The sequence below is a fragment of the Borostomias antarcticus genome (assembly GCF_949987555.1).
Source record: "Borostomias antarcticus genome assembly, chromosome: 22".
NCBI lineage: Eukaryota > Metazoa > Chordata > Actinopteri > Stomiiformes > Stomiidae > Borostomias > Borostomias antarcticus.
In genome coordinates, this window is record NC_140255.1 from 10,137,535 (window position 1) to 10,151,036 (window position 13,502).

Here is a 13,502-nt window from a genome sequence, read left to right on the forward strand (position 1 = left end):
AGAAAAATAATGCCAAAATGGACATTGTTTTGGCCACAGGTATCCCTCATACCAAAATGCTAATCCGAGTCATCCACACACATTTCAAATTCTTTATATGGATGCTCAATAAAACATTGACACTTAATACACACGCACGTGTGTACGCACACACACACACACACACACTGTTGTCATATTTAATGACCAACTATGAAAATAAAGTATCTGAATGAGAAAGACATGTTTCTGGACTTTGTTAAAAAAAAAAAAAAAAATGATATGACGATATTTTAAGAGCTTGTTGAACTGTCGAAGGTCTGCCTGTAAATAAAGTTTGAGAGATTCATTGTCAAATATGTGACGTAGAGCAAGCACCGGTCATAGGATTTAGCAGGTTTCCTGCTTCATATTGTAGCCTGTCGTGTTTTATGTTATATGCCCTGTTGTTATACACACTGGTATGGTAGGTGGCGGTACGCGCCTTACGTTGGTTCGCAACCTGCCTGCATCAAACTGAGAGAAGAAGAAGAAGCACGCCCAGTTGCGTATTACCGAGGGCTGGGCTGTTGGTGTTCACTGCTGAGGTGATGGCGCTGGTGTGGGCGCTGGACTGGGTTGAGCGTGCGCACCTGCAGCGGGTGGTTGTGTGTTCCGACTCAGCAGCTGCCCTGGGGGCCTGAGCGGGGGTTCACGGGTTAGGCCCGATCTCATCCTGGAACTGGTGATGGCTCTGTACTGGGTGGAGAGGGTGGGGTGTAGGGTGGGGCTCTACAGGGTGGAGAGGGTGGGGTGTAGGGTAGGGCTCTGGAGAGGGTGGGGTGTAGGGTAGGGCTCTGGAGAGGGTGGGGTGTAGGGTAGGGTTTATGTGGGTCCTGGCTCATGTGGGGGTGGAGGGGAATGAGGCTGTGGATGCAGCTGCTAAGGGGGCTTTAGGGCAGGAGGTGGTAGGGGTGGGGGTGGATCTGGGGGTAGCTGAGTGGAGAGGTAGGATACGGGAGGTGCTGATGGAGAGGTGGCAGGCTGAGTGGGAGGTGCAGGCGAGAGGGAGGCATTTCCATGGGATCCAGGGGAGTGTTAGGGGGGGAGAGGGGTGCCCTGGGGAGGGGGGGTAGGAGGGAACAGGTCATGATGACCAGGCTTCGGCTTGGTCATTGTGGCCTGGCCTGGGACGTGGCCCAGATGGGGAAACGTGATGGTCTGTGTATCTGTGGGGGGAGGGAGACGGTGAGGCATGTCATGTTGGAGTGCGGGAGGTACAGGAGGGAGAGGGCTGATATGTTTGCTCATGTAGTGAGGGTGGGGGAGCCAGTTGTGTCTCTGAGGGTCCTGTTGGGCCATGGGAGTCACCAGTATGAGGTGGGGAGGGCGGTGGCAAGCTTTATGTTCGTTACTGGCCTACAGCTTAGAGTGTGAGGGTCTGGGAGGGGTGTAGTACCGTGTCTGGCCAGGGAAAGGCAGCAATACGCCACGTCGGCGTCTAGCCTGCCGGAAACCAAAAGAAGAAGAAGAAGAAGCAGCACATCGCGCATGTGTGTCGCTCCGGCAAACACGTGAACTAGTCTAGAACCGAGCAGCATGGCAGAGAAAGTAGAAGAGGTGGTTTTGGACCGGGCGCAGGTAAAAACGAACACTACTTTCCCAGAAAACCTGTAACATATTATTTTGTGGGTAACATACTCGGCAGTAACGTTACAGATGATGTTGCGCCGGTTGAATATGAAGAGCTAGCTAGATATGAACTGCTAACGAGCGAGCTAGCTAGCTAGCTTGACTAAAACGGCTAGCACTAACTTATTTAGGCTTGTAGTAGGTAGATAAGTCAGGCCGTTTGCGTACACAGTAAGAAATGCTACACGGTAAATGTTATAGCCAGCCAACGTTAGCTAGCACTAGATTTTAAAGCTTTGCACAGTTAGCTAGTTGTCCGTGCTCGAGTGCGTGTCCTCACAAGGCTGGTAACTCTGGTGCTTGTTCCAGGTGAAAAAGGCTGCCCAGGCGCTACAGGCGTTTCTCAAGACCACGCCGACCCCGGGCCTTCTGCCTCTAGAGGAGAACCAGCAGGTCTCCCTGCTCTTCACCCTCTGGAAGATCCCCAGAAAGGCCCAGAAGATCCGGATGTGAGTCCCACTGACAGACCATTCACTAACGTTAGTTGCACCGTGTGGATTTCCCCCCCCCACCGGCTAGGGCCTTCTCCACACATACATGGGTCATTTTGAAACCGGGGTTTTAACTCCTTCTTAAAGTCGCACTGAAATGAAAAGAGCATTCCGTCCCATTTTGGTTCACATAATTGGTCATAGTGTTCACCTATTCAACGATGTATGCCCAAGAAATGGCAAAATTCTACTTTTTTTGTAATCTTATATCAAAGTATATAATTTTTTACTTCCTGGAAAACGGTAGGTCACGTGCAATGACGACAACAGGTACCTTAGATTTTAGGCCAATAATCTCACGACATCCACCCGTCAATCCACGCTATCCTTCTATCAAATCTGTCTAAAGTTCTTAAAACCCGTCCACTTGTCAATGTTCCAATCAAATTCCTCTAAACATATGTCCCACCCTCATAGCTTGTTTGCGTCGGAAATAGGTCAAACTACGGAAGTTAGAACTCAAACGTCCGTTTCAGTGCGACTTTAAAGGTATAACACAGTGGTTGAATGTAACACATGCCAGTTATCTTTAGGTAAAATCAAATTGAAGATTTCCATAATTGTTATTCTGTCATTTTAAATACTATAAAACTCCTTTTTATGTCGAAATTTCACCCTCTACAAGTTCACCTCGTTTTGAGCTGTCAGAAATGATTGACAGGCCGTGGCCCCAACTTCCACTAGCCTTGCGTCATCAGTCTCTCCTCGGGGAGGAGAGCCTGGTATCTATTTACTTCACTGCCTTAAGCCCGCCCCATCTGGCTCGAGCCTGTAGAGCCCGCCTCCAACATCTGCTTGCTTTATTTTTCCATAACCGGTAGTTCTCCTCACATCATCTTTTACAATTTGTCGTGTTATGCCTGGTGATGCCATTGCGAATGTTATCTACTCAAAACTTCACCATGTGCAGCCTACAGTAAAAACATTACAACAACTGTTCTTCTTCCGGTCCAGACTGGATGATTATGCGATGCGTCATCGCGCTTCCGCTCTAGACCGGCGAAACAACACCGAACGAGAAAGGCCCCAGACTAACTTCCACACATTTGTTGTTTGTAACCATAGTTACCTCGACATCAGGAAGTGTACAGGCGTTTACAAGTGTTATTTTTTTTATGTGCTTCGACCATAGTTAAATAGTGTCTAATACCAGACTATTTTGACCCTCGCTGCTCACTGTACGAAGGCCCACGTGATGTGGGCCGGATATGTTTTGCGTTGTTTCAGCTTGTGCGGCCGGCAGGCTGGTTTGGGCGAAGACTATAGATCAATCATCATTATCATTATAAACCCTCTCTGGTTCAGGCTAATGTGTGTAAAATGTGGCGACACATTCCCGGTGTGAAAAGAACAAAAAAAACGGAGACGAACATGTTGAACAAGAAGAACGGACAGTTAAACGTAATACTAATATGTCACTGCACGACACAGCGCTTTAAGTGTATTAAAAAAGTTTATTTAAAAAAAAAAAAAATGTTTTCAAAAGTCTGGTTTCAGTGACCTAGAACGCAGTTTGTATGTGGATGGAAGGCCAAACCACATAGAAAAATGTCTAAATACCCATGTTCAAAAATACCCATTAATACTACTTTTGATAATACGATATGCTATTGGATTTCTGCAGCACTGGCGCATACTAATTATACTGAGCTCTCTCATTCTCCCTCTGACTGATGAACTTGTGTTTGCAACATATTATGCTGATGCCTAGAGAAAACATTTCACATGTTTCACACTCCCAACTGAAATCACACTTGTGGTAACCGCTACATGGGCGTAACTTCCTTTTTCAGTACGGCAACAGTCAAACACACCATTGTTTCTTAATGTCTTCATTTATAAGGAATTTGAAGTTAGGATTTTTAATTTAACGACGGCCATGCTACTCAATAATAGAATATATATATGTATTGTATTTATATATGTTAAATGTATTTGAAAGTCTGGATCCAGGCCAGGGGTGTTCAGGATTTTTCAAAATATGCCAGAGCTCAAAATAGGTTGAGCCATTGTTCTAGACTCCTCTCTGTGCTGCGTGCGCATGCAGAGGGGCAGATCAGACACTTGTTTTGAGTTTGATGAGTGGGCGCTGATATGCGAAAATTAACTAAATGGGTAAAACGATGTTGGGGCGGTATTAAAAGTAATGACTCGGTGAATACAGAGTAACACCTGTAACACCAACCAACGTGATGAGCCAAGTTACACTAGGCCTAGGGGAACATTCATAAGACTACCAAGCTAGCCCTTGTGAGAACGACACGTGGAATGTGTACAGGTGGAGTTCTAAAGAGGGACCATATATATTACCATTTGAATCAGTATTGAAGCCATCACACTTTGTGGTAGTTGATTTGAACAGTATCAACCATAGTAATCAAGAGTTTTTCTTCCAGTCCCCTGCCACATGGCATGCGTTCAGACACAGACGAGGTGTGCCTCTTCACCAGAGACGAGCCCAACATGACCTCGGAGCAGACCCAGCGCTTTTACAAGAGGCTGCTGGAGGAGAAGGGAGTCAAGAACATCACAGAGGTACCAGACCCGGACACCAACACAGCAGCTCTGGTGTTGGCTGTATCGCTACATCACTGGAGTTTGTCTCACATTAGTTGAAAATGAACAGCTTTTTCAATATTTAATGCTATTAGAATGCATGCTACCTGTTTACTGCCAATTTCATGTTTTGTATTAGACCCTAGTTAGCCTGTTATGATTCTTTCACTTCTTGTGGGAGGTGAGGAGTTTGGACACAGCAGCACCCCAGCAAACCCTGTCCTCCAGTCTCGGTGTTGGACATGGGCAATGACGGTGCTACAGAGACTCAGAGTGTATCCAGATGGACCTCCCTCCTCCTGTGGAGCCTGTCTCTACAACTTTTGATACAAATACTACACTTCTGCTGTAAACCTCAAATCTTGGCAGTGCATAGCTTGATGGGGCCTGTGTGTGTGTGTGTGTGTGCGCGTGACTTCCCCAGGTGATTCCGTACAAGGTGCTGAAGACGGAGTACAAGCCGTACGAGGCCAAGCGCAGGCTGATGGGAAACTTTAACATGTTCCTGTCGGACGACCGTGTCCGCCGTCTGCTGGCCTCCCAAATCGGCACACACTTCTATGAGAGGAAAAGGTATGTCCGACTCCTAGGCTGTGGCCTTACTGTACTTTATATGCATATATGTTAGCAGGTCTCGGAGTGAATGGTACGGTTTTTAATCTTCATTTGTCGCTGCTTATTATTGGAGTCCAGATTAAAAAGTGGTTCGTTTTGTGTGAGAATTAGAGTTGAATAATCCTGAACTAGAAAGTAATGCCCTGATTGATGCCCACCCACTAATGTGGATGCATGATGCGTTTCCTGTAGGGACCCTCTGTCAGTGAACCTGAATAGCAAGCAGCTGGCCAGAGACATCCAGAGGCTCGTCCAGGGAACCACCATGACCGTGTCCAAGAAGGGCTGCTGCTGGTGAGGCCTCACTCTGCTTCTCGTTAGACCACAAGACGTATGTATGATGGTTTGGGTGCCATTACAACAAAACGATTCATTTCTATTGATGAATGTCGCAACAAAGTTGTATTGTATTTAAGCCAAGTGGTGTTGAGTAAGCAGCAGCACCCCAGCAAACCCTGTTCTCCAGTCTCGGTGTTGGACATGGGCAATGACGGTGCTACAGAGACTCAGAGTGTATCCAGATGGACCTCCCTCATCCAGTGGAGCCTGTCTCTACAACTTTGATACATACTAGTATTTGAGATGCACTAGTTGTTCTCTTGATTACAGGAAGATCATCAAAATGATGTACGGAAGCTGTGAAGTTCAGTGCTGAACCATCGGATGGAATGCCTACACCTCATGTACTGTTGTGTTATGCTTTTGTGGTGTGTGTGTTAGCATGGCTCGCGTGGCCCACTCCAAGATGACCGCAGATGAGATCGCAGACAATATAGAGGCTGCGGTCAAAACCGTCACGGAAAAAATACACCTGGTGGGTTTTCAGTCTCCAGTAGAACACCTCTACGTCAATATCCATCGTCAAGGTTCCCTGTCTATTTTCCAAACCTTTTGACGGGAGTGTGTCTTCTTTCTCAGAAAGGACGGGCGATCAAGCTCATCCACCTGAAGAGCGAGGCGTCCGTGGCCCTGCCCGTCTACGCCTCCGACCTCGGCCACCTGACAAAGATAGAGGAGGCCCAGCGGCTGGCCAGGGAAGCCAGGGATGCCAAGGTGGGGAAGGAGGCGTCTGAGGGATGCCGCGTGCGTGCGTTTGCACGACAGTGTCCGACTGCGTTAAAGCCGTATCTTGTACCCTGAGTCCAGCACTCGTGTTGATGTCTTGTACCTGTGCGTGTGAATTGCAGAAGGCTAAGAAGAGGAAGCCGACGTCGACGGAGAGCGCCGCTCCCGAGGGGGAGGAGGCGGTCCCAGAGCTGGTGCCCATAGTAACTCCCAGCAAGAAGGCCAAACTGCAGGTGGGTGCTGCGTGCAGTGTCAGGTTCTTGGGGTGGGGGGGGATGATTACATGCAGGAAAGCTTGTGTGAGAACATTGCAATTCTTCTTGAAGCTTGGTTTCATATGTATTCTGTAACTAATAGTTTTTCCATCTCCACCGTAGACGCCCCCCAAAAAGAAAGGACTGGAGAATGCACCTGAACCTGCTGGAGGGAAGAAGGGCTCAAAAGCTAAAGGCAAACCCACCAGGAAGGCTGCAAAAATCCCTTCCCAGAAATTCAAAAGGAGAGTGCCTAAATCTTAATGGTACAAGTATGTCAAGGAGTTGTCACTCTTTACAGATCCCTCTCTCAATATTGACTTCTAAATGTGTCACAAGGACATAGCTGGACTGTTTACAGATATAATGGTCATTCTGTTGTGTCCAGTCTGTTCCAAGACCCTGCATTGAGTGTCCTTGAAATTGAAAGGAAGTATGAGTTGGAGCTTTTGACCTTTTGTGTGTAATGTCTGCCTGGTGAATAGGTGTTGTTCCAAAACATATTTTGTATAGTCCCAGCTTGTATATTAAAGTGTAATACAAAACAATGAATGTTTTCAATGTTTTTGTACAATTGCTGCCATCGCCATCATTGCCTTTTTAACTATAATATGGTCAGTGGATTTAGCCATATACTGTATATCACTATATAAGTAAGCCTGTAAAAATATTTACAAGCCCCCCCAAAAAGCATGTCACCTAGCCATTTTCCAGCCTGTCTATTCAGGTATTGTGTGGTTGTACCTGGGGGTGCATTAGCCGTGACCTGTGTGAAGCCAGTCAGCAGGACCCAGCTGTATCAGATGACATGCCTATTGTTCACATGGCTGTACAGCTGCTGTGTGTCTGGCTCATTTAGAATTCATGCTGGTCTGCCTGGAGTTTAAAATGATGTTCAGAATGGTTCTCATTCAAATACAGCAGAGCTAATGGCTCGTACTAATGAGGCAGAAGAGACGCCGCTTTGTAGTCAATAGCCACCCATAGTGTTAGCATAGCCAATGAGGCTGCTGTGGTGTTTATACACCAGTGATGACACAAGACTATAGAGATGAGAGCAGGTGGTCACTGGTCCGAGTGTCTGTTCAGCTGTGTCCCCCCCTCCCTGTATGGGGAGTGGCTGGCTGGAATTACCTGGGCTAAGAGTAGCTGTGTATGGAAGAAAGAGGCCAAGAGTCAGACAGCAGTAGAGAGACAAGACTATAGACATGGGTGACATCTTTGATCCCTGAGAATTTAGAGGATTGAGAGACTTGAGTGTCAGGACGGCAGAGGAATGTCTTAATCATGTCCAGCCAATCAAGGAACAGAAACTAAAGGCCAAACTGTCTGAGGATCAAGGAAGTTTTTCTTTGATTTGACATAGAAGCCTTGCGTCCTTCAGACGGGAGCAGGAAGTCACCGTGGTTTCCCCAGGGCAGAGCACGGCGTGAGGATGGCATTGGAGGAGATGTCCCTGCACACAGACCTCCCTGCATCAGAACATTACACCCTCAGTACCCTGTGCCCGGAACCCGACACTCCGGAACCTGCCCACTGGACCTTCTTCCACAAGCCCATCATTGTCATGGTGATGGGAGGCCTGATGTCCGGTGTGGGGGCCGCCCTGTTCCTGGTCCATTCTCTGGGGGTGACGGAGGCGCCTCACGCCGCCGCCCCCGCCTGCCTGTCCATCGGGCTGATGTTCGTGGCGGTGGGGCTGGTCTGGATACCTATCCTCAAGGAGAAGCTGAGACGGAGAGGCAGCGGGGTAGCGACTGACGGAGACGCCTGGGAGCCAGCGAACAACTGATGGAGGCCAGGAAACACAATATAATTGCAAAGGACCTGTTGGGAGATGCAGGTGTATCTGTAGCCCGGGGCCGGGCTGCTGTGTGCAGCACACCGGCCCTTTGCATGATAAACGGATCTGCTGCGCGAGCGTGAAGTAATAGCTCAGTATCCTGATTGGGTTGATGACAAATGAGGTCATGGGACTCTGAACTGGGGAGTATTGAGATGAAGACATACTTGCAGTAGGTGTATAACTTTTTTCTTCCTGAGAAAACTTAAAGTTAAAACAACATAAAGTTGTGTAATCAAGTAAGATATAGAGGCTAGTATCCACTTCATAGAGATGAACAACCGATAAAATCTCCCAGATGATAATGTCACGTCAAGCTCTTAAACTCGTCAGGTTGTTGAACTTTGAACAGTTGTAGCCTACTGTGGGTCGCACAGTGCGCCTCTCTGACTGTCTCTGCTGCCGGTGTCAGGACGGTGGATCAGCATCTGCAAACGCAGGTGCGCGCTCGTTAAGAAAAATACCGCACAATACAGTGGGACACCAGCCAAAACCAGGAGAGGACATCATCGTTGCCATGGTGGATGTCAAGGAGACCGTCATCGAGAGGAGGTATGCGGGAGTTGGCCGCTGCAAGTGCGCTTTTTGGTTCGCGGTGGCGCACGATATACTCGGAGCGCTGGTATTACTGACCGGGGTGTTTGCAGGATTTGTCATCCACGATTTGTTCATCTACGCCGGAGCCGTCATCATCTTCCTCAGCCTCATCTGGTGGGTCTTCTGGTACTCGGGGAACATCGAGGTGCCGCCAGAGGAACTGGAGGACGATGTCGGCTTGATCAAGCTGAAGAACCGAGGGATCAGCGGAGTGGTGAGAAAAGTGTCAGACCGCCTCAGCAGTGGAATCAGGAACTCGTTCAGAAGGAACGGGAGGGTCAACAACGGAGAGGCCCCCGGGGCCCCGACAACTCCACCGGAGGGGAATAACGCCACCGCTGCTCAACAAGTCCCAGCGGTGTCGCTCTCGGTTATTTACGAGAACACCCGAGCACCGCCGACAAATGCATTTGTCAGGGAAAGTCTGGCGATATGATTGGATGGGAAACTGAGGACCATTATTGCTCTCATACCATGAGATTATCCTACATAACATAATGAAGAATTGAATATAGATTTTCAACTTGTTTGTCTCATTATGGTAGACTCCGTTGTGTACTTAGGATAGAAAGGGACATTTAAGTGTTTGCCTGGCTGGTAATTATTAAGCAGCATCAAGGTCGGATCCATGTCCTCTTATCTGGTAGATAAACAGGTACCCTTTGCACAAATGGCCTCTATGCACCCGCGTTCACGCACACACACCATCATCTGGATCAGGATTGGTTGATTTGAGTTGAAAGCGCGTTGATATGTCCATCTGAGATGAGTCAATCAAGAAGATTCACTTTCTCTGGCATTCTACCAATATAGCACTTATGGACATTGCTCAAGAGACTATGTGACTGCGACTTTGGACTCAGATGCTCTGCCTATATCACAGTGTAACAGATGGAAAATTACACTTTTTTGTAAAAAAAATAAAAAGTATTTATAGACTATTTATTGTTAATATTGAATAAATTGTCCACGTATACTGTGTTTATCAGAACAAATACACAATCATAGCGTTTGCATGAATTGATTTGGTTCTTCTGTCCATCATGGGCAGTGAGCCCTATAGGTGTGTGCTAGTTCCTCTCCATCGTAAATCTCAACTCTCTAGGGCACAGGGACTTCCGCTGACACAATTTACATATTCCTAACTGTATAATTAGCCCTGACCCAGACAGAAACCCAGTCAGAAACTGAAAAGTACATCATCTCAGCCCCGGCTTCTATTTCAGATTATCTTTAAAATAGGATATTTCGGGGATTATCGTTATTATTATTGATCGTCATCCAGGTTAACGTCCAGGTGCTATTGACCATTGTTCAGGATTATCATCATATAGGCACAGTGATGTCTGAGGGACAGTGCGGCCAGGGCCTCTACTATGACGGCCTGGTGGAGGAGTGTAAACAGTGTTACCTGAGATGCAACTCCCCGCCCAGAGCGTGTGTTAAATACTGCTCCCTACGTAAGTATACAGCATTTCTCGCACACATTCTCATTACATTTCTAAATGTTGACTGATGGTAGGCCTATAGGAAGTTCAAAAGGTCAAAGACAGTGTTCGCAACGATGGAAACATCTGGAGGTAGTATGTGCACAGCAGCCCAGGGTCAGAGCAGATGTGCTGGAAGATAGAGTACACTAATTGCTCTTTGATAGTCTAAATTAAATTAAGTTTATTCATCAGCTGGCCCCATCAGCTGACCCCAAAACAATGTCTTCCTGGGCTTAAAAAACTCACAAAATGCAACATTATACTATATACAATATACAGCACAAACACTTTTAGTTTTGTTCATTATAGACAGTAGTTAAACTAAACTAAATGTGTTTTTGCATGTAGGCTATATTATAGTGTTGGTATTATAGTGATATTAAAGAGTTTGTGGACCCCAGGAAGACGAGCTATCTTCATATAACATACTATACATATACTATACATATTTCATGAAAAATTAACTGAACCCTGCATGAATTCCTGGATGTAGTCCTCTAGTCATATAAATGTAGTCCTGTATTCCTGAATATATCCTCTAATCCTGTGTACGGTTCTATGTATTTCTGTTGTGGTCAGCGGACCCATCAGCATCAGAGAGCAAAGCCCCAGAGAGCTTCGACGGGCGTCTCTTGGTGTTGTGGCTCTTCGTATTCCTGTGTGCCGTCTCTACCCTCCTACTGCTCCTGCAAGTACTGAGGAAGAAGACCTGCAGACCCCTCCCTAAAGATAAAGGTAACTCATACCAAACAGTAAGCCTACAATTTTAATGGAACACGTCGCCATAAAACTGTGTAGATAGCCAGAGGCAAAGCAGTCCTGGCTGGGTCATACTAATAGCAATTGAGGCTCCGGCAGGAGGCTGTAGTCTATCAAGACTAAGAACTCACGCCACAAAAGCAGCTTCTTCTCGACTGCTACCAGCCTCATCAACAAGACCCGTTCTCCCTCTCACTCTCCCCCTCTTAGTCTCTGTTGCACTACTGGCACATGTCCCCTGATTGTACTGTACATAGGCTCTTACTGCACACACATAACATAATGGTACATATTGTATATAAAAACATCACACATACATTAACGCATCGCACATGTACTGTACATACACACATTGCACAGCATTTTGTATTTTCCCTTTGCTCCCTGCATGCGTTACTTAAGCAATAAACCACTCGAGGCCGTGTGTTATCGTGATTTTATAACAGCTAGGGGGCGTTGTTAGGCACGACGCGAAGAGGAGTAAAAAAAACCCTAGCTGTTATAAAATCACTATAACACACGGCCTCGAGTGGTTTATTGCTTTTATACAACGGTTACTACATCTATTAGTGTAAAATAAACACACAGCAATGTAAAATATTAAGATTTATTCAAAACGAAGCATCATTCCCTCAATTCCGCCGAGCAAAATAGTTCCCCTAACAAAAGGGTTGCCAAGCAACAACAACAACTACAATGCATTGGATCAAATGGGAGGCGCATTAATACTGAAAATGGAATGATATGCGGTCCCAGGTGTGTGTTACAAAGCATTTTAACACGGCTTCCAGCCAATCAGAATCAAGAACCAGAACTAACCGTTGTATAATATATATTTTGCACCATCCTGTCTCTGCACTGTCCTGTCTAGTCCTGCACCCTGTCTATTGTTGTCTATCCATCAGTGGCCAGAACAAATTCCTAGTACTGTATGTATAAAAACCTACCTGGCAATAACATCTGATTCTGATTCTAAATCGGTCCAGCTTTGCTTGATTGAGTTCACCTGGCTGACGCAATAGGACCAATAGACTTTTAAAGCCCCAAACCGGGATTTAGAATAGATATAACCCACAGCTACCTGATAAGATAATGATAGGCTGTGTGTTTTTATCATGTGGCCAGTTATCTCCCTGTGCCCTATCTATATGACAATGGTCCCATGTTTCATAATAGCCTGATTGAATCAACAATTCTGTCTCCGATTTACACTCTGCCACTGCAAATGGTCTCTTGTTTGTTTTGACCCCAACTACCCATGTATGAGAAGGAAATAAGAAAGCAATGAGCTATTATGTTTTTATGGCAGCGGGTAGAACTTCCAGTAGACAAGACCAATTCTCAGTAAGCCCATTTAAAACTTGTTACAGTAGCTTGGTTTCAATCTCTAAGTCATGTTATCTATCAGTACTTGGACCGGAGGGAGCAGAGCATTCTGGGACAGAGGGACATCCTGAGCCAGCAGAGACGATAGAGGATATGGGAGGAGCCACTGTGACTCGTGGGGTGGTGACCATGGAGACTGCAGGTGTGGACGGTCCGACTCGGTGTAACTCCAGCCTGCCTGTGCCTTCCACGGAGGAGGGGACCACCGTACTGGTCACCACCAAGACCGTCCAGATCTGTGATGACTATAAACACTCAGAGCCCTGCTCAGAGGAACAGACTGTAGGCTGGTGCAGGTCTGGCTTTGTATAGCTAGAGACAACAAACAAACACACACACACACACACACACGCATGCATGCACATGCGCACACACACACACACACACACACACACACACACACACACACACACATACATGCATGCACACAAACAGGCACACACACACACACACACATGCATGCATATGCGCACGCACACACACACACACACACACACACACACACACACACACACACACACACACACACACACACACACACACACACACACACAAACACACACACACACACACAGGGCTGGCTCTAGACTTTTGGAGGCCCTTGGCAAAATTTTCTGTGGAGTCTCCCTTTTGAAATAAACTCTCCCCACCATCAAGCAATCAATCAAGTCTGAGGCGGCATCATTCCATCATCATGTAATGTTAGGCCATCACCTTAGGCTATCATCAGCAGCAAGGACGCACTTGACCATCACATTCGGTTGGGGCCTCAGCCAATCAGATCAATCTATTGCTG

At 46.7% G+C, this 13,502-nt stretch overlaps 3 protein-coding genes across 3 annotated transcripts; all 3 read left to right on the plus strand.

The window, feature by feature from the left end:
* Positions 1-1,495: 1,495 nt before the first annotated feature.
* rsl1d1 (ribosomal L1 domain containing 1) lies at positions 1,496-7,163 on the plus strand. Its single transcript, XM_084456659.1, has 9 exons — positions 1,496-1,599; positions 1,960-2,099; positions 4,538-4,676; positions 5,122-5,270; positions 5,505-5,606; positions 6,033-6,126; positions 6,231-6,365; positions 6,500-6,610; positions 6,755-7,163. Exons 1-9 carry the CDS (start codon positions 1,558-1,560, stop codon positions 6,893-6,895), a joined length of 1,053 nt encoding a protein of 350 aa, XP_084312785.1. The 5' UTR covers positions 1,496-1,557; the 3' UTR covers positions 6,896-7,163.
* Positions 7,164-8,638: 1,475 nt separating this feature from the next.
* On the plus strand, positions 8,639-10,012 carry LOC311324244 (transmembrane protein 238-like). Its single transcript, XM_084456664.1, has one exon. The coding sequence runs from the start codon at positions 8,992-8,994 to the stop codon at positions 9,505-9,507; it is 516 nt and encodes a 171-aa protein (XP_084312790.1). The 5' UTR covers positions 8,639-8,991; the 3' UTR covers positions 9,508-10,012.
* Positions 10,013-10,099: 87 nt separating this feature from the next.
* Positions 10,100-13,018, plus strand: tnfrsf17 (TNF receptor superfamily member 17; the record flags this gene model as incomplete). The annotated part of the gene is made up of 3 exons (XM_084456048.1): positions 10,100-10,531; positions 11,153-11,296; positions 12,666-13,018. The coding sequence occupies exons 1-3, from the start codon at positions 10,414-10,416 to the stop codon at positions 13,016-13,018; spliced, it is 615 nt and encodes a 204-aa protein (XP_084312174.1). The 5' UTR covers positions 10,100-10,413.
* Positions 13,019-13,502: the final 484 nt, after the last annotated feature.

What these genes read in the sequence shown, in the direction of transcription:
- LOC311324244 (XM_084456664.1), top strand. Translation starts at nt 8,992, where the DNA reads ATGGTGGATGTCAAGGAGACCGTCATCGAGAGGAGGTATGCGGGAGTT.
- rsl1d1 (XM_084456659.1), top strand. Translation starts at nt 1,558, where the DNA reads ATGGCAGAGAAAGTAGAAGAGGTGGTTTTGGACCGGGCGCAG. An exon ending in AAGGCCCAGAAGATCCGGAT is followed by an intron (nt 2,100 to 4,537) that starts GTGAGTCCCACT and finishes TTTTTCTTCCAG; the next exon opens with TCCCCTGCCACATGGCATGC. An exon ending in TCCAAGAAGGGCTGCTGCTG is followed by an intron (nt 5,607 to 6,032) that starts GTGAGGCCTCAC and finishes TGTGTGTGTTAG; the next exon opens with CATGGCTCGCGTGGCCCACT.